Source organism: Lolium perenne, chromosome 7, assembly GCF_019359855.2.
Source record: "Lolium perenne isolate Kyuss_39 chromosome 7, Kyuss_2.0, whole genome shotgun sequence".
NCBI classification, from domain to species: Eukaryota; Viridiplantae; Streptophyta; class Magnoliopsida; order Poales; family Poaceae; genus Lolium; species Lolium perenne.
This window is the reverse complement of record NC_067250.2, coordinates 167,080,002-167,106,302: the sequence shown is the minus strand read 5'-3', so window position 1 is coordinate 167,106,302 and position 26,301 is coordinate 167,080,002. Positions and strand designations below refer to the sequence as shown.

Here is a 26,301-nt window from a genome sequence, read left to right as displayed (position 1 = left end):
CGACATGGACTCAAACTCCATGGCAACCATGCGTAGATATAAATATAGACAGCCTATGTAGCTTAAATCCCTCAAAAAGAACATACCTGCGTCAGATAATCAGCATCATCGATTTCATTGCGCCGGCGGTCGGGCAAGAGGAAGTGAGGAACAGATAGGCGGACCTCGTCTCTTTAGGTAGGCAAGTTGTCATGGACGTCGTCGCCGAGGATGCCGTGGGACCTAGGGAGATTAATCTACTGGACCTTGTGAGGGTCGAGTCTAAAGGCGATGGTCCTGGCTTCCATGGCTGCGTGGTCCAGGTCCCGGGCGCCGCCCGCTCCTCCTACCCTTCTCTCCCCATAGGCACGTTCAGGATTATGCTGGTGGACGGCACGTTGAAGACCGCGGAGGCAGGCGACATCACCGTCGTCGACAGGGGCTACTTGTGCGATGGCGAGTTCGTCGTGTCGGCCGGCCGGGTCGGCATCGTCACAGGAGTCAACACCTCTCTCGACCTTGTGAAGCTCAGCGACGGAGAGCCAGCTGCAGTGGTCATGAGTGGAGTGTCGCCGGATCGTCTGCGACGCGTCATAGAGTTGAGCCTTGGCGATTTCGTCGTGTCCGTGTCCGGTTCGTGGCTCGGCCGGGTTGTCGAGGTGTCCGCCAACTTGAACGTGCTGTTCGACGACGGTGCTGTCTGCAAGTTCATCGGCGATGCGCGGTCGAAGAAGTTACGACCGGTCGAGGCAGATGGAAGGCATCCTTTTCGCTTGGGGATGAATACGCGCTTCTACCCTGGGCAGCGTGTCACGGGAATTGGTGCCTCGCCAGCGGGCATCTTCAAGGACTGCCGGTGGCTCAATGGTTACTGGAAGCCCAGCCACAAGGTGGGCACCATCAGCAAGGTGGAGATGGCCGGAGTCCTCGTCTACTGGATCGCGTCGCCGCACTGCGGCACTGACCAGCAGCTCATCCAGGCGTTTGCTCCTCCGGCAGCCTACCAACACCCTAACAACCTAACCTTCTTCTGCTCCGCCGAGTCCGACTGGGGTATAGGTGATCGCTGCTTCGTTAGAGACAAGGAGGCATGTTCGTCTTCGTCTCCATCTCCATCCGACGTTGGCAATGATCATCAGCCGTTGGTTGGCGCACTTGATAAACAGGACCGGTCATCATCCTCCGGCGAAGCAAGGAAGAAGCTCGTTTTCCGTATTGGGGAGAGGCGGACACGGCGGGAACAGAGGAGACGCGCGGCGTTCGAGCAGCCCCTGAGCGTCGCCAACACCAGCACCACCGCCGACGTGCTTTGGCAGGACGGCACGAGGCAGAGTGGGGCGCCGTCCACGTCCCTGACGCACTTCTACATCACGAGCGTGCACGAGTTCTTCCCCGAGCTCTACGTTGTCGACAAGGCCGTCATAGACGAAGCTGGTGGACAGACGGGGCGTGTCGGCCTTATCCGAAGTGTGAATTTCGAGGACCAGTCGGTGGCCGTGTCGTGGTTCAAGCAGGCGTCGAACCCCGACGAGGGCAGAGAGGACTGCACCGCGAGCGTGTACGATCTGGCCTTGCGACGAGACCCCCTTGTTTTCTACGGACAAGTCGTCGTTCGAGTGCTGCCATCGGCGGCCGGATGTGCCCAAGCCACAATCACGGGAGTACAAGCGCCGTCACTGGGCAGAAAGATGGCCGCTACCGATCTTTCATGGGTCGGCCGTGTTGTTGACCTTCGTGACGGCCGTGTCCAAGTCAAGTGGGGCGACGGCGGCACGTCAATGGTATGTATGGCTCTAGTTCATTGCGTCTTCTATAACTAGTTAATTACCTACTGCCCAGCGCACTCTTCACTAAAATTCGATAATTGCTCATCTGTTCTCTTCGACTATGCTCCAGGTGTTGCCCCATGAGATCAGCGTCGTAAATGGGAAGTACTACTCGGTACTACATGCTGAAATGGGCACCGACTGGGAGGAGGAAGATGGCGGCTTCGACGGGCTTCAAGATGAGGAAGGTGAGGATGGTTCGGCGGATGAAGACGACGATGACTCGGTGGATGAAGATGGCACTGATTCGGCGGATGAAAACGATCACTTGGTGGATGAAAATGGCACTGATTCCCCGGGCATTGATTTGAGGGACGAAGACGGCGCTGCAGTGACGAGAACAAGCAGGCTGGGTGCTATTGTCCAGTATGTGCTCCGATTGGCGGGCGTAGTGTTGGCGCAAGCCATGAGGTATCGGCCAACAGACAGGTTGTCGTCGTCGTCGTCGTCTTCAAGCTCAACATTAGCTGCAGCAACGGCCAATGTGGGAGCGCCAGCGCTCTTAACCGTTGGCCATGATGACACAAACAATGGTGATGCCATTCACGCCACGGCTGCTGCTTCCGCGACCAGCGACGACGACGATGATGATTCTGCCGCGAAGGGTAGAAGCATTGCAGATGCCACCGGTGATGAAGATCAGTTCCGCTTCCCACATTTCGATGTCACGCAAAGCCCTCCGGATCACCATTACATTGACAACCTGGACCAGGTAATTTCATTTTTTTCCCCCAAAATTGTGAATCTCTATGCGCAATGGAGCATCACAACATAACACAACTGGTCAATTCTTTTCCCAATGCAGGGAAGCAATGGCGGAAAGAAGTGGGTCAAGGCAGTGCATAAGCAGGCCCGGCCCTGAGCCTGTGCAACCAGTGCAACCGCACGGGGCCTCCGCTCGCTAGGGGCCCTCGCCCAGGAATGTTACGTATACTGATACATGGCACGGTCCAGCTAGCTGCTTGGCTCGGTTGGAAAAAAAGTTATGAAGTCAAAATCAGCCCACGTTTGGAGTCTTAACTGTATTCATGTGCATCGATAAAGAAAATACAGTCGGCCGCATTAACTCAGTCTAGCATCGTAGTAGTAAATCGTCTTCTCCTCTCCCTCTCATTTTTCTGTTCCCCGCCCAATCACCGCCGAGGCAACGATGATGGGGCTCTCTCATCTTGAGATTTCTAGCCGTTCTAGAGGGAATAATGGAGGAGATCATGATTCATTAATTCAACGGAAATCCCTCCCAGATTAACGTACATCCATTTCTATATATTTTTCTAGATTAGTTTGTTCTTGTTCATCTAATTCGATTCGGTTTCTCCACTTCTTCCCCATTCATCATTCCTCAATCCTTATATGCTTGAGAGGGACAAGAGGATTAGAGGAATCGGCAGCCGCACACAGAGGGGACCGGCGGCGGGCCCGCCGGCAAGCCGGGGGGCAGCGATCGGAGCAGCATCCTGGCTCGAGGTGCATTTGTTTCAACTTTTACTTGCATGTTCTAATTCATCTTGTGCTTGTATTTGTGTCTGTGTGCAAATACTTCATTAAAGAAATTAGATTCAAGGAATTTGGAGTTTTCAAAGAAATATATGGTTTTTTGCTTGGCTCATCAAATCTGAAGTCATTGCATGTTGAGCTTATCTATTGATTATAAAATTTTATTTACCATACATGTGGAGTGCAAGCACAAATTTAAGCTGAAATGTAATAAGATCATGAGTAGATATTTTGTGATTGAACATTATCACCGATAAGATCATGAGTATTTCTTTGAGAACTTAAGAAGAATTATGTTAAATAATTATGTTTCTACTAAATTAAATATAAAAACCATCTCTATTGCTTCTGTATAGGGCCCTTTTTTTTTTGTCTTGCACCGGGGCCCTGGCATGCCAGGGCCGGCCCTGTGCATAAGGAATGGAAAATACTGGAGAATAACTTACCAGACACAATTTACATCCGCGCCTTCGAGGACCGCATGGACCTTGTTCGGGCGGTGATGGTGGGTGCGAGCGGGACGCCTTACCAAGACGGGCTCTTTTTCTTCGACATGCACCTCCCGCCGTCCTACCCCGCCGTGCCGCCGCTTGTGTACTACCACTCCTTCGGTCTCCAACTCAACCCCAACCTCTACGGCTCCGGCACAGTGTGCCTCAGCCTGCTGAACACCTTCGGTGGTGAGGGCTCCGAGGTGTGGCTGCCGACGACTTCGACCCTCCTTCAGGTTGTCGTCTCCATCCAGGGCCTTATCCTTAACGACAAGCCCTTCTTCAACGAGGCCGGCTACGAGGCTCTGGTGGGCAGGCCCGAGGGCCTCCGCAACGCGCTGCCGTACACCGAGAACGCATACCTGCTCACCCTTCGGAGCATACTCCACCTACTTCGCCGACCGCCGCAGGGATTCGAGGAGTTGGTGCAGGACCACTTCCATCGCCGGGGAAGGTTCGTGCTCAGAGCATGTGAGGCGTACCTGAGAGGATGCATAGTTGGCACGCTCGACAGCGATGCGCGTGCCACGGAGGGAAGCAAGGAGGAGGGGCGCCGCTGCTCGGCCGGCTTAAGGCTGGCGCTCGCGAACGTGGTGCCGAGGCTCCTGACGGCGTTGGCAGAGATTGGAGCTGAGGGGTGCGACTGCGACCACCTCCACGGGCTGCGGGACATGCTCGTCGGCCCAGATGACGGACGGCTGTGTGCTCGCTAGCTGCTACTCATACGGAGCTTCTCGGGCACTTCAAATTTCAGTCAGCCTACCTGTAGTTGCATGCACCATCTCTGGCCTGCTCATAACAGCAAGTTCCGAAATTTAGTGCCATGCAACTTTTGTATTCTCCTTGTAATCTATTCCAATAATATTTTTCTATCAGCATAATATAATACACCGTTGCACTATCTCTTTCCAAAAGTAAGCTGTCAAAAAAAAATTCAAGCCACCAGGACCGGGTTCTACTATCAATGTTAAAGTTAGGGTGGAGATTTTTTTTTAGCTCACAGTCACTAGTGAATCCGTTGTTTTTTTTATATAAAACATACTTACGAGTTTTAGATAAAGTTGAAAAAAAAACTCAAGACGTAGCCAATAACTTATCCTACAAGCGTGTGAAATATTAGTTTAGTTTTTTGTATTCTAAGTGACAAGGTATTAACTTGTCAATGCCTAAAGTTGTAGACTTGCGTTTCACGGAAGTAGAGGGCAAGTAGATCTCGAAGGTTTCAGCCGAAAAGGTGCTCGACTGATAAAAACTAGGGTTGAGTTGACAATGAGATTGATCATTTCTTTGTCCCTCGACTCCCCCTTATTTAGGAGGCGGAGCCGAGAGTTTCGTATTACGCAAGTAACAATTGTCGGGAGGCTCTTTGAGTCCGTCCCGTAGAATTACAAGTCTTTATTCCTAATCTATCTCTACTTGCCATAGTCGATGCTTTAATGGGCTTCCGGGCTCCATAAAATTCGGGTGATGAGCCTTCAGTAAACTCCGGGTACTATCTTCGGCAGGCCCATCGGGGATGCCTATGTCACTAAGCTACTCCAACGATGGATTTGAGTATGTTATTTTTAAATCTCCAAATTTTGTTAGAATTTATCACTTTTGTGTAAACTACGGTGCAAAGAATTTCACACTAAAAGTTCGCATGCTTGAAAGCTTATATATATGCTTTTTTGATGTTTTTCATCATTAATTAACTATGTCCACATTTATTTTCATGATTTTTTTAAAGCTATACGCCTTTTGATTTTATTAAAACGAAGAGATCATTGAACCTTTGGAGACAAAGACAATTTTTTTAAAAGTTATGTGTATTAAAAACTTACACCAGGAGTTGAACATGTTTTTCCAAATTTCAGTCAGTCTATAGTCACCTGGAGTTACACTTACACACTTACACTGTCTCTCGCCTGTTCATAGTGTTATTTTTCCTAAATGGACCATCTCTGAACTTTTAGGAATTTGCTAGTTCTAGTTGAGAACTAATGTAGGGGTCATTCAATTCTACTACCGTCCAATTAATCTTGTACTGATGGTGCGTGATCCCGTGCGGTTGGCGGTTTCTATACACCCACCAGTAATAGTTATATCCCATCCCTTTAGCTAATTTAACCGTTAATACATGATCATTTAAGTCTGGTTTCTTTGTTATTTGGATAGGTGAACTCTTTCTTTCTGATGAGGTACACTAGGAAAATACGATGATTAAGTCTAAGGTTGTACATTGTATCGTAGTATTATTATTAGGGAATAATGTAGCCACATCATGTGGTGGGCCAATTAGAGTTAAATTAGTGTTGCGTTTGGTTTTGTGTCTATCCAAACCAAACCAGGTCAGCCCACCTAGTGGGGCCCCCTAGCTACCCCCTCATATAAGGGAGCTGGCCGGCTAGGGTTAGGGTTAGCTTAGGTTGAATCCAAATAATGTAGAACATCAAGTTCATGTTATCACCGTCCCTATGGGATCGGCGTGCGTGACGGCGTCTTGGACGTTCGTCCAGTTATCCATCAATAAATGCGTGGTAGTTCTTGAGTCTGTCAAGGGTGATCGTGCGTGCGAGAAGGTCCTCGTACTGTCGAGGGTTATCGAGCTTGACGTGTCTATTCTGCTTGAGATTCGGCGTTCTTCGTCGAGTTGCTCGCCGGATTGGCGTTCCCCATCTTCAGGTTACGTGTATCGCACACGTGATTGGGATAATTATCGGTTCCATTGGATCGAGGTGGTGCATCGTGAAAGATCGGGCCAACGACCCGTATCATCTGATGATGAGGACATCCAGGCAGCTTGGTTCACTAGGACAACCCTTGATACGATGATTAAGTCTAAGGTTGTACCAGTATTGTATCGTAGTATTATTATTAGGGAATAATGTACCCACGTCATGTGGTGGGCCAATTAGGGTTAAATTTGTGTTGGGTTTGGTTTTGGGCCTGTCCAAACCAAACCAGGTCAGCCACCTAGTGGGGCGCCCCAGCTACCTCCTCATATAAGGGAGCTGGCCGGCTAGGATTAGGGTTAGCTTAGATTGAATCCAAATAATGTAGAACATCAAGTTCATTTTATCACCGTCCCTATGGGATCGGCGTGCGTGACGGCATCTTGGACATTCGTCCGGTTATCCATCAATAAAGGCATGATAGTTCTTGAGTCTGTCAAGGGTGATCGTGCGTGTGAGAAGGTCCTCGAACTGTCGAGGGTTATCGAGCTTGGTGACATAGGCATCCCAAATGGGCCTGCCGAAGATAGTACCCGGGGTTTACTGAAGGCCCAATATCCGAAGAATAAGAAGATTCGGGAGCCCAAGATGTATTAAGGAAAGTTAGAATTGTAATAGGAAGTGTTATTTGTAAATCTGGCGGGATGAGTTAGAAACCGTCCCGGACTCTGTAACTTGTACAAAACGAAACCCTCGGCTCCGCCTCCTATATAAAGGGGGAGTCGAGGGACGAAGAGGGAATCGAATCATTGTTACCAACCCTAGTTTTCATAATCGTCGAGTACTTTTCGGCTGAAACCTTCGAGATCTACTTGCCCTCTACTTCTAACTAAACCCTAGCCTACAATCCATAGGCATTGACAAGTTGATACCTTGTCAATTGGCGCCGTCTGTGGGAACTAGAGGCGTAAGGATCTGATCTCGATGGCACGTTCAAGATCTTCGACATCGTCAACCGCAAGCAACACAATGGATCGAGGTAAACAGATCGCTGCTGGTCTTGTCGATTTTGTTCCTCACCCACCCTCCCGTTTGGATGCATATGCGTATCTGGCGGAGCCCATGGAGATGACGTTCGGAAGGTTTCACTTTCGCGTCGAGAAGGAAGGATCGTATCGTGTCGAGATTCCGATTTCGTCGGGATCGTCGGCAGTCGATTCCGATTGTTCAAGCTATGCATCGTCAACCGAGTCAGGAGAAGAAGAAACGTCGACACGCTACGTCAGCACCAGAGCAAGAGAGAAACTCGCCAAGATCTTCAACGACATGTCGTTTGAGTCATCTGCGGACTCATATATAAGCGATGGCTCAAGCGATGTCGACAGTTACGACTTCATCGACAAATCTATCACAGTGGGCAAGGTCTTCATCAATCTCAACGATGATGTCACCAAACCCAACATAGATCTGAGTACAAAATATCATCAGATTTATGCCATTGAGGATCAAGAGGAAACATCTGAGGCTTTCGACGATCTGGGAAATCCATACGTCGATCCCTCCAATCTGCGACAAGGCCTGGGCAACAAATACGTCGGGCCAGAGCCGCGAGATAGAGTTCAACTTTCACAAGCAGCGTGGGACAGAGCCACGAGAGCTATGAACGGTACAGAACCAATGGCTACCACGGCCACACCAGAGGAATTACAAGCATATCAATATAGGCTCGCACGAGCTGCCAGAGAATTGGAAAAACAGACAGCCGAGTTAAACAGGAGGAAGGAGGCAGCTTCTGCATCCAGCAGGAGAAGGGCAGATCTAAGTCGACAATCTAGAACTTCGGGTGATAGCCACAGGGAGGCTCGGAACAGAGCAAGATCAAGGTTGCAACATATACCCGAGGCAGAAAGAGAGCACTTGGTCCAAAACCTCGACATGTCCTTCATGTCGATAGATACAAGAGGAAATATCATCCCTAAGACACCAGAGGCTGGGTATATGGCGACACATGCTTTTATCCTTGCATCTAAACCACCTCCAGGTGATCCAAGGGAAACACTATACAATATGGCGGTAGCAGGAGTTGGAGCTATGGGGACAGCGTTTGTATCAACGCCTCCCGAAGGAGCGGCAAGGCAAAATAGTCCACGACCTGCAAGAAGAACAGCGGCAAAGACTCGAAGGACCAAGTGGAGCAAGAGACACAGCAGCACAAGCAAGGGTCGACAGAGCGCGGCAAAGCAGAAGGGATCATCGGCAATCTCCGGAGCTTAATGACGAAGATATGTGCGGCCTGCCATGCTTCACGAGGAGAGTCCGAAAAACTCGAGTCCCCTCAGGATTCAAGTTACCCGACAACTTCAAGAAGTTCGACGGCTTTCAAGATCCAGAGGATTGGCTAGTTGATTATCTCGAGACAGTGAAGCTCACAGGAGGAACCAGGGCAACAGCTATGCAAAGCATCCAGGTGCATTTGAGTGGAGCCGCACGATCTTGGATAAAGAAACTCACTCCAGGATCTATCGACAGCTGGGAAAGTTTCGAGGATGTGTTCGTCAAGAACTTCAGATCCACGTGCAAAAAACCGGCGTCGTTAGAGGAGTTGAGAGCGTGTCGACAAAAGCCAGATGAGCCAATGAGAAAGTACATCCAAAGGTGGAATATCATCAAAAACTCGGCAGAAAATATATCTGACGAGAGAGCAATAGATGCGTTTGTTGCAGGAATCAGGCGTGGAGATTTTGTCGAGGACTTAGGAAGGACCAATCCAAAGACAGTATCTGCGTTAATGGAGATAGCAAACAGATGGGCAGATGGAGAAGACGCTGTCCACAACAAACGGCACAGTCGCGCAGGAGGACCGTGGTCGAAATTATCAACCGAGGCGACGATTTCCTCGGCAGTACCCGAATTATGACGCTCCAGGGCAAATTTCGGCAGGTTTTCGGGCAAACACAGGAGGAAGCAATAGAGATGACTATCAGAGAAGCAGTGAACAGCGAGGCGATAACAGGGATGATTCTCGCAACAACAGACAAAATAGCGGGCCTAGGTTCCCAAGGCCTTTCGTGTCCCCTGAAGAGATGATGAATGGGCCGTGTCAAATGCACTTTTTCCTCGATAGCAACGGTAAAAGACAGTCAGGGCACCTGCAGAAAGACTGTCGAAATTTTCAGGCAATGCTAAGGTATGCAGAGAACGCTAACGCGCGGGCAACACAGAGAAATCCTCGAGAACCCAGAAGCGAGATTCACTTGCCGCCTCCTCCCGCGATTACGGCATTTACAATCGGCATCAGCTTAGAATAGCGGCAGCACCTCCACCACCACCTTATGTTGATCCTAACTCCAACGGAGCGGTGTCAATGATTCAGAAGGGAAGGCCGTCCAATAGAGCTCAGAAAGTAATCTCACGACAGGTGTTTATGGTAGAAAAAATGCCTCCACCAACAGTTGAGTATCTTAATTGGTCAGGACAAGATATCGGCTTCACCATAGCAGATCATCCGCAGCAAGTTCCTCGACCAGGGCAGTCAGCACTTATTCTGCCAGCAGTTATCGCAGGGTTTGATGTCTCTCGAGTGTTCATAGACGGCGGCAGCAGCCTCAACCTTATGTATGCAGATACATTGAGGAAGATGAACATATCCTTAGCAAACTTGAAACCAACAGACACAAGGTTCCACGGCATCACACCGGAGAAACCAAGTTATCCATTGGGGAAGATCAATCTCGACGTTCAGTTTGGGACCCGAGAAAATTATAGAATCAAGAGGCTGGAATTCGAAGTCGTAGATTTTCCGTCGCAATACCACGCTCTGTTGGGACGACCAGCATATGCTAGATTTATGGCGGTGCCACACTATACATACCTGTTGTGGAGGTTGCCTGGACCAAAGGGACCAATCACAGTCAAAGGAAGCTTTGCCTTAGCCGATAAGTGTGATAAGGATTTTCATCGGCTATCAGAAACTTTCGGGATGCAAGCTGAGTATTTGGCGTCAAAAAGCATGACCGATTACGACGTACTGCCAGACGTTGGACGGCCAAATAAAGAATCAACTTTCAATACCAAGAAAAATTCTAAGGAGGTGCAGATTCACCCGACAGACCCGAAAAAGACGACATCTATCGCAAACGACATGGATATCGCATAGGAAAGCGCGCTCGTCGAGTTCCTCCGTGAGCACTGGAAAATCTTCGCATGGTGTCCAGCTGAGATGCCAGGAGTACCCAGGGAACTTGCCGAGCACCACCTAAATTTGGATCCATTAGCGAGACCAATCAAACAACCTTTGCGGCGTTTTTCGGAACCAAACCGCAAAGCTATGCTATCAGAAGTAAATCGACTGGAGGAAGCTGGTTTTATCAAAGAGATATCTACAGAAGCCACATGGGTAGCTAACCCAGTGATGGTGCCGAAGAAACACACGACAGTCCTTCGCATGTGCGTCGACTTTACGTGTCTCAATAAACATTGTCCAAAGGATCACTTTCCCCTCCCGAGGATCGATCAAATTATCGACTCCACGGCTGGATGTGAACGTCTTTCCTTCCTGGACGCATACTCTGGTTATAACCAGATCAGATTGAAAGAAGAAGACGAAGCCAAAACAGCGTTCATAACACCTTACGGCGTGTTCTGTTACAGAACAATGCCTTTTGGTTTAAAAAACGCGGGAGCAACATATCAGAGGATGATGCAGAAGTGTTTGGCGACACAGATCGGGAAAAACGTGCAAGTGTACATCGACGATGTCGTCATAACGTCAAAAGAGGGGGCAACACCGATCGAGGATCTCAAGGAAACCTTCGACAACCTCAATAAATTCTGCCTCAAGCTGAACCCGACGAAGTGTTCCTTTGGCGTTCCAGCAGGAGAACTTCTGGGATTTCTAGTCTCAGCAAGAGGGATTGAAGCAAATCCCGACAAAATACAAGCTATCATAACAATGAGGAAGCCAACAAAGTTGAAAGAAATACAGCAGCTAACTGGGCGAGTCGCAGCTTTGAGCAGATTCATCGCCAGGTTGGGAGAAAAAGCGTTACCATTTTACGCTTTAATAAAGCAAGGAGATAAATTTCAATGGAACGAAGAGGCCGATAAAGCCTTCGAGGATTTGAAGCGCACAATCTCGACACCACCAATTCTGGTGGCGCCGAAGGAAAAGGAACCTCTCCTGCTGTATATTGTAGCCACGCCCCAAGTGGTAAGCACGGTGCTAGTTGTCGAAAGAGAAGAAGAAGGAAAACTCCACGGAGTACAGAGGCCAGTATACTTCATCAGCGAAGTTTTATCGCCATCAAAACAAAGGTACCCTCAGTACCAAAAGCTAGCATATGGAGTGTTCACAACAGCACGAAAATTGCGCCACTATTTTTCGGCACATCCGATCATAGTGGTCAATGAAGCTCCCTTGTCAAATATACTAAACAATCCAGAAGCTACGGGTCGTGTCTCCCTTTGGGGAATAGAACTTTCCCCTCGGGACATCACGTATGAAAAAAGAAAAGCAATCAAGTCGCAAGTTCTGCCGGACTTCATCGCAGAGTGGATGGAGTTGCAAAACACAGGACCTCCAGACTTGTCGAGAACCTGGACCATGAACTTTGATGGGTCCAAAAGACTAGAAGGGGCTGGCGCAGGAGTAGTACTCATATCACCTGAAGGCGACAAGTTGACGTACATCCTTCAGATGACGTTCCCTAACGCATCTAACAATGAAGCAGAATATGAGGCTCTCATACACGGGATGAAGATGGCGAAAGCTTGCGGTGCAACTCGACTAAAAATCTTTGGCGACTCACAATTGGTGGCTCAGCAAGTTATGAACCAATGTGACGCAGTCAATGACAGCATGATGGCATACAAGGAGGTGTACAACGAGCTCGAAAAGTTGTTCGATGGATGCGAAGTAAATCATATTAGTAGATTGAGCAACGACGAAGCCGACGTTCTAGCAAACATCGGGTCGCAATGCCTTGCAGTCCCACCAGGTGTATTCTGGGAAGAGATAACAGAGAGATCCACCAAATCGACAAAATCAAAAAAAAAGGAGAAGAAACCCTCGGGGGCTACCAAGGAAAAGCAAGAGGAAGAAGAAGAAGATCAGGACCTGGTCATGGTGATACAGATACCATGGATGCAGACGTACATATCGTACATCCTCAGGAAAGAAATACCCGATGATCCAGTTGAGGCAAGGCGAGTAATTCGACGCTCCAAAGCTTTCACGGTAGTCAAAGGAGAATTGTACAAGCGAAGTATTTCAGGCGTCCTGCAAAGGTGTGTCACACCCGAAGAAGGAAGAATAATTCTGAAGGATGTACACGAAGGAATATGTGGCCACCACGCAAGTAGTCGAGCTATTGCAGCCAAGGTATTTCGAGCAGGATTCTACTGGTTGACTGCAATCGAGGACGCCAAGGAAATAGTAAGAACTTGTGACGCGTGTCAAAGGTTTGCCGCAAAACCTCACTCTCCAGCAGCAGAATTAACACCAATACCATTGTCGTGGCCCTTTGCCCAATGGGGACTTGATATGGTGGGCAAGTTACACAAATCCTGGCCAGGAGGAAAGGAGTACATGTTGGTAGCTGTCGACAAATTTACAAAGTGGATAGAAGCGAAGCCGATAAATTCACCAGATGGAGCATCCGCAGTAAAATTCATAAAAGGCCTCGTCTTCAGATTTGGAGTGCCCCACAGCATTGTCACAGACAATGGCAGTAACTTCACATCCCACGAATTCAAAGATTATTGCGAAGAAGTGGGTATCAAGTTGCACTTCGCGTCAGTTGCACATCCTCAAACCAATGGGCAAGTCGAGAAAGCCAATGGTATCATCTGCAATGGCATCAAGAAACGCCTGTTAGGACCGCTGGAAAAAGCTCGACATACCTGGCCAGACGAACTACCAAGTGTTTTGTGGAGCATCCGAACAACACCAAATACAGCGACACAGGAGACCCCGTTTTTCCTGGTCCATGGAGCAGAGGCAGTACTGCCAATAGAAATAGAGCACGACTCCCCCAGAGTCACAGAGTACAATGAAGAAACTTCCAAGATAGCATTGGAAGACGACGTCGACGCACTCGACGAAGCTCGAGACGAAGTACTATCAAGGGTAACCAAATACCAACAGGACTTGAAGAATTACCACAGTCGACGTTTGCGGCCGAGATCTTTTCAGGTGGGAGACCTAGTTCTTCGGTTCACGCAAAAAAGTCATGAAAAACTCGAGTCACCATGGCTTGGCCCTTACATTGTCACGGAAGTAATCGGAGGAGGAGCATACAGGATAAAGGACAAGAAGACAGGGGTGGAGGAGCAAAACCCCTGGAACGTAGCGCAATTCAGGCGGTTCTATGCCTAGAGCTAAAATATAGTCCTTGTAAAACTTCAATGTACTGAAACGCCCGCGAGTTTTCAGACGCACTCTTTTCCTTTTTCGGGGCACCGAGTGGGGCCGGGAAAGGTTTTTAATGAGGCGGGCTCGCGGTGCTGCAATATAATAAAGATAGTGTCAATATAACTTTTCTTTATCGACATGTTCAAAGTCTCTGACCCGACGAATTTCAATATAGTTCATCGAAGAAGAAAAGCCTCGCCTTGGTATTAAAATACCTCGTGAGTCAATCAAAATACAAAATAGTACTCAATAAAGAAGCTCGGGGGCTGATATTCGCCATAAATATATATTAAATAAATGCCTTGGTTCAAAACCTCGCAATATACAAATACAGTAAATAGCCACCGAAACACTCGGGGGCTAGATAAATATAGAAATATAATGATTGCTTCGCAATATAATCACAGTCATGGGTTACAAGGAAGAGTTATCTACAAAAAGAAAATAATTAGTCCTGGTTTAGTATGTCGTCAAGGGTAATTCTGTTTTCTTCAGGAGCAGCACCAAGAAAGTCAGCATAATGACCATCGGCAAAAAAGTCGGCATCCATCCGAAGAAGGTCTTCAATCATTTCTTCGGCTACAGGCGAAACCTTCGTGTTAATTCGATCGACACCAACACTTCGGCGCTTTACCTTCTGATGGACTTTCGCAACAACTTGGGTCAGGTCAAGATTTGAGTGGCAGATCTGAAGCATGATAAGAGCAAATCTGGCGCCAGCTACCAGTTGAGCTTTGACAAAATCATGGATCCTGTGGGCATCCTTGAATTTCTCCATTAACTCGGGAAGAGTCTTTGGTTGAACGTTCCGAGGAAACATGGAATTATAAACCATGGACAGGGTCTTGGTACAGAAGTCAAGGAAGTCGCGAGTTTGAGAAGCGCGATCCTGAAATCTGACAATCTGGCGGGTCCTCTCTGGGGTAGCCCAAAACAAAGAACCATGATCAAGGGAAAGATTAACGAGGAGGTTCGTCCTAGTATTTACCCTCTCTTCTTCGGCAACAGCATCAGTAAAGGAACCTATCAAAACAACGGAGCAGAAAATTTTAAGAGACGTAGCATGAAGACGGAAGATATTGAGGTTGAAACAAGCATACCCGACATATCCGCACTGGCTTCATTCATCAACTCGAGCATGAAATTTTCTCGAGTAGTCGCCTTTTCAGCCTCGGAAGCAGCGATTTCCTTAGCAGCCACGGCCTCACGAGCTTGCTGAAGTGCAATTTTTTCGGCTTCAGATGACTTGCGAGATTTTTCCATCATCACAAGTGTTTGCTTCTTCGCATACTGAAGTTGCTGCCGAAGTTCATCCAATTCTCGCGGCAAGGAATCTTCGACAGGTGCAGCATCAGCAAGAGGTCTCCTTGGGTGAGAAGAAGAAGGCGAGACATTGGAAGGAGCGGAAGATGGAGTATAGTTATCAAATACCAACTGAAATTTAACAAAGCAAGACAACATCAATCAACACGCAAAAGATAGAGTTTTCATTAATCTTTCGGAATAATTACAAAGGCCTTACAGTGGAGCTAATGAAGTACGTGTCGCCAAATAACTACTTTGGTGACAAAAGCAAAAGAGAAAGAAAGAAAAATAAAGAGGCATGCAACTAGACCTCCGGCCTTGATGAGCTAGGAGTCGAAGCTGGTTTGATCCCGAGATAAGCCAAGATTTTCTTCGTGTTGGGCTTGGCTGCCTTAATCAGGGACCTCCATCTTGATTGCTCTATTTGCTCGGTGTCGCCAACTTTCGTCCAATCAACGATCTGAATGGCTGTCACAAGAACTGTGAGCAACAGTGCTTTCGACAGCAATTTTCATATTCTCTTGGCGCATCTTCAGTCCAAGGTCTTCTGGTGAATTGAACATCTTGGCAAGGGCAAGGAAAGTCGGGGGCTCCTCTTTCTTCGGGAAGAAGTAGGGGAACAGCGCCGACAATCCTGCATTAGCATTGGCCACGCCTTCACGAATTTCGGACCCATGCAGCTCCAGATAGGAAAGTGCGTCAATGAGAGGGTCATCGACAGGATTCTCCAGATCAAAATCTTGGTTTGTTTGATCTGCCAAGGAAACAAAACGTTGGTCAAACAAAAAGAAACAGCGGCTTTCATAAAAATAGAAGGGATCAATAATATTACTGAAAGTGCGTCGACTTTGTGATTTCAGGCGCTTGAGGATCCCCTGTTCACGAGAAGCTTGTGCAGCTTTGTGCTCGTTTAAGGCAGATGCAGTATCCTCAAGTTTTTTCTGCAGTTCCTCGACACCAGCAGCTTTTGCTTTGGCTTCATCAGCCTCGGCTTTAGCATTACTAGCAACAAGTTCGGCTTTCTTGCGAGCCGCCTCACTTTGCTCAAGTTTTTGAGCAAGTGCGTCGGCACGTTTGTTGGCCTCTGCAAGTTTCTCTATCGAGATATATAAAAAAAAGAGAGAAGAAAGATCACAAATCACGACAAGCAACAGGAGCAAAAAGTCAAGGAAAAACGACAAGTATAAAAGTTGTTACCTTCGGTTCTGCTAGCATATTCACGGTACCCAATAAATTGGGATCCGATGCGGAGAAGCTCTTTGATCATGGGCTGTTAAAGAAGAACACAGCAAGAAAAACATCGACATGAAAAAGAGAGTGAAGGTGTGAAAAAGCAAAATAGGGGAAATACAGATATCGACAAACTTACATCATCTAAGAGCAGAGTCGACGAACTGCCCAATTGAGGAGCAGGTTCAACAATCGTTTCAATCCTTGTCCTTTTTGGTGAAGGAGCAAGGGGGCTCGCTGGCGGAGTTGTGGTGACGACGTTTTGTTGAGGAGGCGAGGATTCTTCTCCTTCAACTAGCGTGTCTGAGGCAAGTACAGTATGTGACGTGCTTGTCCGAGGAGCCACGTCAACAGTTGGTACTTCTTCCTCGTCATCACTGTTGATCAAAAATCGGCAGCATAAAAAGCAAGACAAGATAAACATCTCGAGTACAAAAATAGGGAGAAATAAAGATGACTTACGAGCTGACGAGGGATTCAATATAAGGATCGTAAGCTGCCTTCGGATGAGAAGGAACAACTTTTTCAGCCTTAGACGTGCCAGAATCCTCGGCATCATTCCTTTTCCTTTTGTTCCTTGGGGAAACAGCAGGAGGAAGGGATTGCGTCGACTCGCTAGCTTCAGATTCAACTTCTTTTTCATGGGAAGCCGCAGATTTGTGAGAACCTGCGACTTCACTTTCAGGAATAGAAGAACCTTGGGTGTCTTCGGCAACGATAGCCTGTTCTTCGACTTCTCCATCCTCAGGAAGAGGAGGAAGGGAAGCCATAGTAGGATGGTTCTGCAAGAAAATAGCGACAAAAGAAAAATTAGAGAGATACCAATACAGTGAGATGCAGGGAAAGTTCGGAACAAGACAGAAACTCGAGAAGACAAAATACCTCGGGAAGAGGATTGGCGGCATTATATGGTTCCACGCGACAAGAGGAGGGAATAGGATCCTTCTTGGCCAGGCGAGAAACTCTTCGAATCAATTTCTCCAAGTCCTTTGCAGAAAGATCACTGGAGATTCTATTGGCGTCGTTTTCACCAGAATACGTCCAAAGGGGATTTTTGCGAGCCTGAAGAGGCTGCACTCTAATCCTAAGGAAGTAGGCAGTGATTTGAACACCGGATAGTTCTTTGCCTCGAGTATTTTGAAGCTGATGAATACGAGACATAAGCGCTTCTGTCGCCTTTTTCTCTTCTTCGGAAGCTTCAGCGTCCCAGGAACGGCGGCGCTGAATTTTGGCACTTCCGTCGAAAGGGATTATGTTGTGTTCCACAGAGTTGGCACTTTCTTCGTGAATGTAGAGCCATCTTTTGCGCCATCCTTGGACAGAATCAGGAAACTTGATGTCAAAATAATCAACGTCAGTTCGGACGCAGATAACAACGCCGCCTATGTTATAGGTGGCGTTGTGGGAACCATTGCGGCGGAGGCAGAAAATGCGTTTCCACAGAGCCCAATTAGGAGGGATTCCAAGGAAACATTCGCACAGTGTGATAAAAATGGAAATGTGGAGGATGGAATTGGGGGTCAACTGGTGCAGTTGAATCCCGTAAACAAACAGAAGGCCGCGAAGGAAATCGTGAATTGGGGCCGAAAGGCCGCGGATGAGGTGATCAACGAAACTAACCCGGAACTCCATTGGAGGGTTGGGGTAGCTTTCTTCGCTGGGAAAGCGGATGGCGTCTTCTTTCTTCATCAGGCCAAGCCTCTTCAGCATGTTGACGTCCTGGTTGGAGATTTTAGATCTCTCCCACTCAAGGTCTTCAGCGGCCATCTTGGACTCTGGAGTGCTGTGGCGAGTGAGTCGCGTGCGCGGTGGCATCAACGGCAATGGAAAAAGCAATGTTCGTGAGTGCGGAAGATCAGAGAGAGTTGGGCGCAGGGGAAGTTTTTGCAAAGAGGAACAGATGTGCGGCGCAAGCGAAGGAGTGGACGGAGGTTGAAGAAAGGTTTATATAAGAATCGGGCGAAGCAATGCACCGTTGGATGAAGAAATCGTGTGGTGAAAAAAGATCTTCTAGATAAAAGGGTAAATAGGTATTTTTACTGAGATAGGCGTTACCGTGCGTGCGCCAGGAAAAGCGGAGGACGTGTGTCCCCCACTTGCACGACGTGTCAACGTGGTGGAAACAGTGGGCCCACAAGGCAGAAAAATCACGACTATTAACAGAGATGAAGTAAATTTGATTAAGGGAAGCATGCCGACAAGAAAAATAAAAGAAGATTGCCGACAGGAGAAGTTATTAAATACTTCGGGAGCCTTTGATCAAATACAAGTTTTTGCCCAAATGCTCGGGGGCTACTTCGATAAAAAGTAAAATTTCGAGTATGGCAATATAGAAATTGCGGGAGCCTACAACCAAGCACAAGTCCTTGGCTGTAGCCTCGGGGGCTACTCCCATCGGGAGCGCTGTTCGCGCACCCGAAAGATAAAAAAAAGAAGAGACATCATATTGGGAAATAATGACAATATGGCGACAAGGTGGACTAAAATGTTGAGCCTACAACCAAGCACAAGTCCTTGGCTGTAGCCTCGGGGGCTACTCCCATCGGGAACGCTGTTCGCGTACCCGATGAAATTAAAAAAGAAAAGATAGAAAAGCAAGAGAGTATATTTCGAGTTATAACTAACTCTACATATACTCCCATCGGGAGAGCAATATAAGTCATATTTGACTCGATAAAATGTGCCATTCCAACAGCCGGAAAAGCACTCGACAATATATTCTCAGAACGCCAAAGTTGCGATCAATTTCTGAATGCCGCAAATTTGCGAAGGTAAGACCCCAGATCCGTTCTGCTGGGCGTGGCATCGCCGAAGACTGCGCTCTGCTACTTTTATCCGTATCAACAGATACGAAGAAAAATCCTAACGGACGCGTTAGGTACTCGATAAATTTGACTGGGACTCGACAGAATGGTAAGACCTTAAGCGGCACATGTCGAAGTTTACACCAGTATCCCGAGATCATGTCCAGGGACGTGGTCTTGAAGTAGGTTTTTGCGGATTGCCACTAGAGCAGTTAACTAGTACCTGATCCGTCAGATGAACTAGCCCCAACTACCATTATCCCTGTACAATATAGAATTTCATATGAAGAAATATAAAAAAGTTAAAGCTCTCGAATAAAAATAAACAGTGGAGATTTTCCCTGACTCTACGACTCAAGCAAAATCTCGGGGGCTACTGACATAGGCATCCCAAATGGGCCTGCCGAAGATAGTACCCGGGGTTTACTGAAGGCCCAATATCCGAAGAATAAGAAGATTCGGGAGCCCAAGATGTATTAAGGAAAGTTAGAATTGTAATAGGAAGTGTTATTTGTAAATCTGGCGGGATGAGTTAGAAACCGTCCCGGACTCTGTAACTTGTACAAAACGAAACCCTCGGCTCCGCCTCCTATATAAAGGGGGAGTCGAGGGACGAAGAGGGAATCGAATCATTGTTACCAACCCTAGTTTTCATAATCGTCGAGTACTTTTCGGCTGAAACCTTCGAGATCTACTTGCCCTCTACTTCTAACTAAACCCTAGCCTACAATCCATAGGCATTGACAAGTTGATACCTTGTCACTTGGCGTGTCTATTCTTCTTGAGGTTCGGCGTTCTTCATCGAGTTGCTCGCCGGATTGGCGTTCTCCATCTTCAGGTTACGTGTACCGCACACGTGATTGGGAGACTTATCGGTTCCATTGGATCGAGGTGGTGCACCGTGAAAGATCGGGCCAACGACCCGTATCATCTTGGTATCAAAGCACTAGGTTGATCACGGTGCAATTTGATTATTGTTCGCTGTTGTTTTTCTCGATTTGGAGTGGATGCCATTGGGTAATCTGTCACCATACTGTTGTTGAAGATCGAGGAAGCCTTCGTTCATGCGGAGAAGGTGGCGGAAGCAAGGGATAGAAAGGAGTAGTGCTGCAGAATCTCTGCCACGACAGGATTTTGCAGGAATTCTCTGCTGCGGCAGGAAAAATCGCGAGGAAGAAGATCAGATCCGTCAGGCGGCCGGTGCCACAACCCGGCAGACCGGCCTCAGCACCGGATGGGCCGGCAGTTGCACATGTTGTTGTTTTTCTGCTGCTGTTGCTGCTGCTGCTTGTTCGTCGCGGAGTGTATAAAAAATTTTCTTCAAGGAGGGAGACATTGGTGATTCAAAAGAGTACATACTCAGGTGTTTTCAGCTTATCTAGATCTAAGGCAGACGGGAATTTGTTCTGTTTGTTTTGGGTGACATGCATGGTGCGCTTCATTTGCATTTGGAAGGATGCTTGTGTCTTCAATCAGGTTGATAGCGTCGAAGACCAAAGGGCACCAAGATCATGTCAAGCTAGTCGAGAGGGAGGATGAGGTGTGGAAGACTGGCGAGGCTTGAGGATGAAGACCGGCGATGTTGCTTATCTGACGCCACCCTTTTTCTAGCAGACCCACACGCGTTGGGGACAACGGTTCTTGAACAAGGGGAGGATGATGAGGACATCCAGGCAGTTTTGTACACTAGGATAGCCCTTGATACGATGATTAAGTCGAAGGTTGTACCAGTATTGTATCGTAGTATTATTATTAGGGAATAATGTAGTCGTGTCATGTGGTGGGCTAATTAGGGTTAAATTAGTGTTGCGTTTGGTTTTCGACCTGTCCAAACAAAACCAGGTTAGCCCACCTAGTGGGGCGCCCCAGCTACCCCCTCATATAAGGGAGCTGGCTGGCTAGGGTTAGGGTTAGCTTTGATTGAATCCAAATAATGTAGAACATCAAGTTCATGCTATCACCGTCCCTATGAGATCGGCGTGCGTGACGGTGTCTTGGACGTTCGTCCGGTTATCCATCAATAAATGCGTGATAGTTCTTGAATCTGTCAAGGGTGATCGTGCGTGCGAGAATTTCCTCGAACTGTCGAGGGTTATCGAGCTTGGCGTGTCTATTCTGCTTGAGGTTCGGCATTCTTCGTCGAGTTACTCGTCGGATTGGCATTCCCCATCTTCAGGTTACGTATATCGCACACACGATTGGGAGACTTACCGGTTCCATTGGATCGAGGTGGTGCACCGTGAAAGATCGGGCCAACGACCCGTATCACTTTCGGATCCATCCTCCAAAGGAACCAGACATGAGAGTTTATCTCATCCGGCTCGAGCAATAATAAAAGAAATAAGACCACGGAAGATCCATAATTGAGTTATGGTATATATTGACTCATCATTGAAAATAATCCTATTCTTATGGTAAATGCTCAATATTCAAGTGGGCTTAGAAATTTGATCATCATTGTACTATGTGCCACACACCCCCACACCAGTTAGGTGCAAGGCCATTTTCTTGTTTCAATTTTTTCTGTTTCTGTTTCTGTTTCTTCTATTTTTTTTTCTTTTCATTTATTTTTCTTTTAATATTTTAAAATAAAATGTTAAATTTGGAAAATCTGCATATTTAAAATAATCTTCATATTTTTAAAGTATGCATATTCAAAATCATTTAAATTTAAAAAAAAGTACGAAAAAAATCAATCTTTAAAAATGTTCAAATCCAAAAAACTTTTTCAAATTTCAAATATTCAGATTTTGGAAAAAAAATAGATATGAAAAGTGTTCATATTTGAAAATTTCTCAAACTCGAAAAAATAACAGAGAAGAAATGGAAAGAAAAACGAGAAAGAGAAAAAAACCCGGACCATCCCAACATTTCCCGCCTAGGTGGGCGGAGGTATGTTTGTGTCGACCAGATCGGCGGACAACACCTCCCGTGCGAGGCAAAACCTATTTATCGCCCGTTGAGATGTAGAATAGGCCCCTCCCGCTAACGGGTCGGTTTGAGCCATGACCCATCAACGCGCAGAGCTAGGAAAGCTTCCCGGTTTTGGGAACCTTCCGGAAGGTTCCGATCAGGATTTCATGTTTTTTTCTTATGTTTTCTCGGTTTTCTTTCTTTTTCTGTTTTTTTTCCATTTTTCCTTTTCATCTTTTTCTTTTTCCTATTTTTATGATATTTTATTTTGAACAATATTCAAACCTAAACAATTTGTAATTTCGAGCATTTTTTAATTTAAAATTTTCAAATGTTAACAATTTTAAAATGTGAACATTTTTAAATTTGAACAAAATTTTAAATATAAACCTTTTCAACTTCAAATATTTGAAAATTTAAATAATTACGTAGGCCGGCTGGTAAGGCCGGCCTAGCAAGCAGGCACCCAGCTGGAGTGTGGACCACTTTCAAGCGATGCGGTCGTCCATACCGTCCATTTCTATCATCAAGCCAGACCACATCACAGACTGATTCATGCTCTCGTATACGTACAACCGTATGGGCTGGTGAAAGGACATGTAGCCCCCATGTGTGGTGCATCTCATGTAGCCTGCTCGAGTTGGATAAGGCCGGCCTAGCAAGCAGGCACCCAGCTGGAGTGTGGACCACTTTCAAGCGATGCGGTCGTCCGTACCGTCCATTTCTATCATCAAGCCAGACCACATCACATTCTGATTCATGCTCTCGTACACGTACAACCGTATGGGCTGGTGAAAGGACATGTAGCCCCCATGTGTGGTGCATCTCATGTAGCCTGTTCGAGTTGGATAATTTTCCCGGTTTACTGAATTGAGAGGTTGCACCTTTAATTTCATAAGAAAATCATCCTCCATTCTTTTCCATGTTTTCACCTTGTGTGGAGGTAGCTCTTGTCATCATCTTTCTAGCAAAATTGGTTTCACCGTATTCTGAGTTTCCTATAAGGGAGCTGGCCGGCTAGGGTTAGGGTTAGCTTAGGTTGAATCCAAATAATGTAGAACATCAAGTTCATGTTATCACCGTCCCTATGGGATCGGCGTGCGTGACGGCGTCTTAGACGTTCGTCCGGTTATCCATCAATAAAGGCGTGATAGTTCTTGAGTTTGTCAAGGGTGATCGTGCGTGCGAGAAGGTCCTCGAACTGTCGAGGGATATCGAGCTTGGCGTGTCTATTCTCCTTGAGGTTCGACGTTCTTCATCGAGTTGCTCGCCGGATTGGCGTTCCCCATCTTCCGGTTACGTGTATCGCACACGTGATTGTGAGACTTATCGATTCCATTGGATCGAGGTGGTGCACCGTGAAAGATCGGGCCAACGACCCGTATCATCTGATGATGAGGACATCCAGGCAGCTTGGTACACTAGGACAACCCTTGATACGATGATTAAGTCTAAGGTTGTACCAGTATTGTATTGTAGTATTATTATTAGGGAATAATGTAGCCAGGTCATATTGTGCCAATTAGGGTTAAATTAATGTTGGGTTTGGTTTTGGGCCTGTCCAAACCAAACCAGGTGATAAGGGATTAACTTATCAATGCCTACGGGTTGTAGACTAGAGTTTAGTTGGAAGTAGAGGGCAAGTAGATCTCGAAGGTTTTAGCCGGAAAAGTACTCGACTGCTATGAAAACTAGGGTTCCGTGAAAACAATGAATCGATCCTTTCTTTGTCCCTCGACTCCCCCTTATATAGGAGGTGGAGCCGAGGGTTTCGTGATGTACAAGTTACAGAGTCCGGGAGGGTTTCTGAACCATCCCGCGATATTTACAAGTTGATATTCCTAATACAATTCTATCTTTCCAAACTATGTAAAACTTCGGGTCATGGGCCTCCAGTAAACCCTGGGTACCTTCTTCGGCAGACCCATTGGGGATGCCTATGTCAGTAGCCCCCGAGATTTTGCTTGAATTTCAGAGTCAGGGAAAATCTCCATCTTTACAATCTGCATATGATTTCTGCAAGTTGACAAATTTTTATAAAGGAATTGTATATTGTACAGGGATAACGGTAATTGGGGCTGGTTCATCTGACGGATCAGGTACCAGTTAACTGCTCTCGTAGCAATCCACCAAAACCTACTTCAAGATCACGTCCCTGGACATGATCTCGGGATACTGGCGTAATTCGACATGTGCCGCTTAAGGTCTTACCAGATGCCGAATTCCAGTCATGTTTTATCGGGTACCTAACGCGTCCATTAGGATTTTTCTTCGTATCTGTTGATACGGAAAAAGTAGCAAAGGGCCGTCAGAGGCGGTGCCACGCCGCACAGGACGGATCCCGGGGACTTACCTTCGCAGAGTTTTGCGGCATTCAGAGTTTATTTTGCGACTGAGGCACTCTGAGAATATATTGTCGGGTGCTTTTTCCGGCTGCTGGAGTAGCACATTTTTTCGAGTCAACGGATGACTTATATTGTTTTTAACATAATCTCCCGATGGGAGTATATGAAGAGTTATTTTGATAACTCAGAATATGCTCACCAGGACTTATTCAAATTTCATCGGGCACGTGAACAGCGTTCCCGATGGGAGTAGCCCCCGAGGCTACAGCCAAGTTCTTGTACTTGGTTGTAGGCTCACCTTTTTAGCATCTTTGCCACTATATTGTCATATTTCATGCTTCTGTTCATATCTATCGAGTGCGCGAACAGCGCTCCCGATGGGAGTAGCCCCAGAGGCTACAGTCGAGGATTTATACTTGGCTGTAGGCTCAAATTTTTCTCTGCCGCTATATTTTGAAATGTCTCCTTCCGAACCATCTCCATCAAACTTCTCGAAACCTTTTTATAAAGTAGCCCCGGGCATTTGAACAAAAACTTGTATTTGGTCAAAGGCTCTCGAGATTACCAATCGTCTTTTAGTGTCGGCACTTTTCAAAAATTCCAGCCGAAGTTTTTCATTGGTAAGGTGACATCAGTGCTGATGATAGCCACGATCACTGTATTGGAAAGACGCGAGAGCTGTCCCTTCACTGACCTGCGGGCCCAAAATCTGTGACCTGTTGACACGTTCCGCAAGTGGGGGACACACGTCCTCCGTTTTTTCTGGCACGCGCGCTGTAGCGCCTGTCCAGTTCCATCGTGGCAAAAATACCGTTTTACCCTTTGATCAATGTGTGAAGCATCAAGTCCATTCGTAGAGCATCCGACGGTGCGACGTTTTGACTGAACCCGCTATAAATACTCGTCTTCTTCCTCGTTTAATCCTCTTCGCCGCACCATTGCTCATATCTCCTCTACTCCGATCTCCATTACAACCACCAGAGCTCTAGCGCTCACGCACTACTCCACTTCTCCGACGTCATTGTTGATGCCACCGCGGCCAAGACTCTCAAGGCACAGCACCCCCGAAGCAAAGATGGCGGCGCCAGATCTGGGGAGCACGGAGTGGGAGAGATCTAAGATCTCCGCGCATGACATCAACCTGCTGAAGAAGCTTGGACTAAGCAAGAAGAAGAAGGACGCGCTGCGCTTCCCCAGCGAGGAGAGCTACCCGACGCCTCCCATTGGTTATCGGGTTAGTTTTGTCGACCATCTCATCCGTGGCCTTGCTGCACCCATCCATGATTTTCTGCGTGGATTGCTTTTTGTGTATGGGCTGCAACTTCATCATCTCACTCCCAACTCCATCCTCCATATCTCTATTTTCATCACTCTTTGCGAATCCTTCCTTGGAGTCCATCCTAACTGGGCTCTATGGAAACGTATCTTCCTTGTCCGCCGTAATGGCTCCCCCAATGTCGCCTATAATATAGGCGGTGTTGTTATCTGTGTCCGCCCTGATGTCGAGTATTTCGACGTCAAATTCCCTGACTCGGTTCAAGGGTGGCGCAAAAAATGGTTGTATGTTCTCGAGGAGTACGCCGACTCGCTGGAACACAACATTCCTCCTTTTAACGGCAACGAGAAAATCCTCCGACGCCGCTCTTGGGATGCAGAAGCTACCGACGAAGAAAAGTCGGTGATAGAGGCGCTGATGACACGCATCCACGAGCTCCAGAATACTCGTGGAAAAGAGTTATCGGGTATCCAGATTACGGCGTATTTCCTTAGGATTAGAGTATGCTGGCAAAACCCCCCTCTGGATGTATGCTGGCGATAAGGATGTGGATCGTCTGTCGACAGATTT

At 47.2% G+C, this 26,301-nt stretch overlaps 1 protein-coding gene across 1 annotated transcript; it reads left to right on the top strand.

The window, feature by feature from the left end:
- Positions 1-293: 293 nt before the first annotated feature.
- Positions 294-4,631, top strand: LOC127303844 (probable ubiquitin-conjugating enzyme E2 23). The gene is made up of 4 exons (XM_071823553.1): positions 294-1,760; positions 1,876-2,517; positions 2,611-2,655; positions 3,721-4,631. Exons 1-4 carry the CDS (start codon positions 360-362, stop codon positions 4,504-4,506), a joined length of 2,874 nt encoding a protein of 957 aa, XP_071679654.1. The 5' UTR covers positions 294-359; the 3' UTR covers positions 4,507-4,631.
- Positions 4,632-26,301: the final 21,670 nt, after the last annotated feature.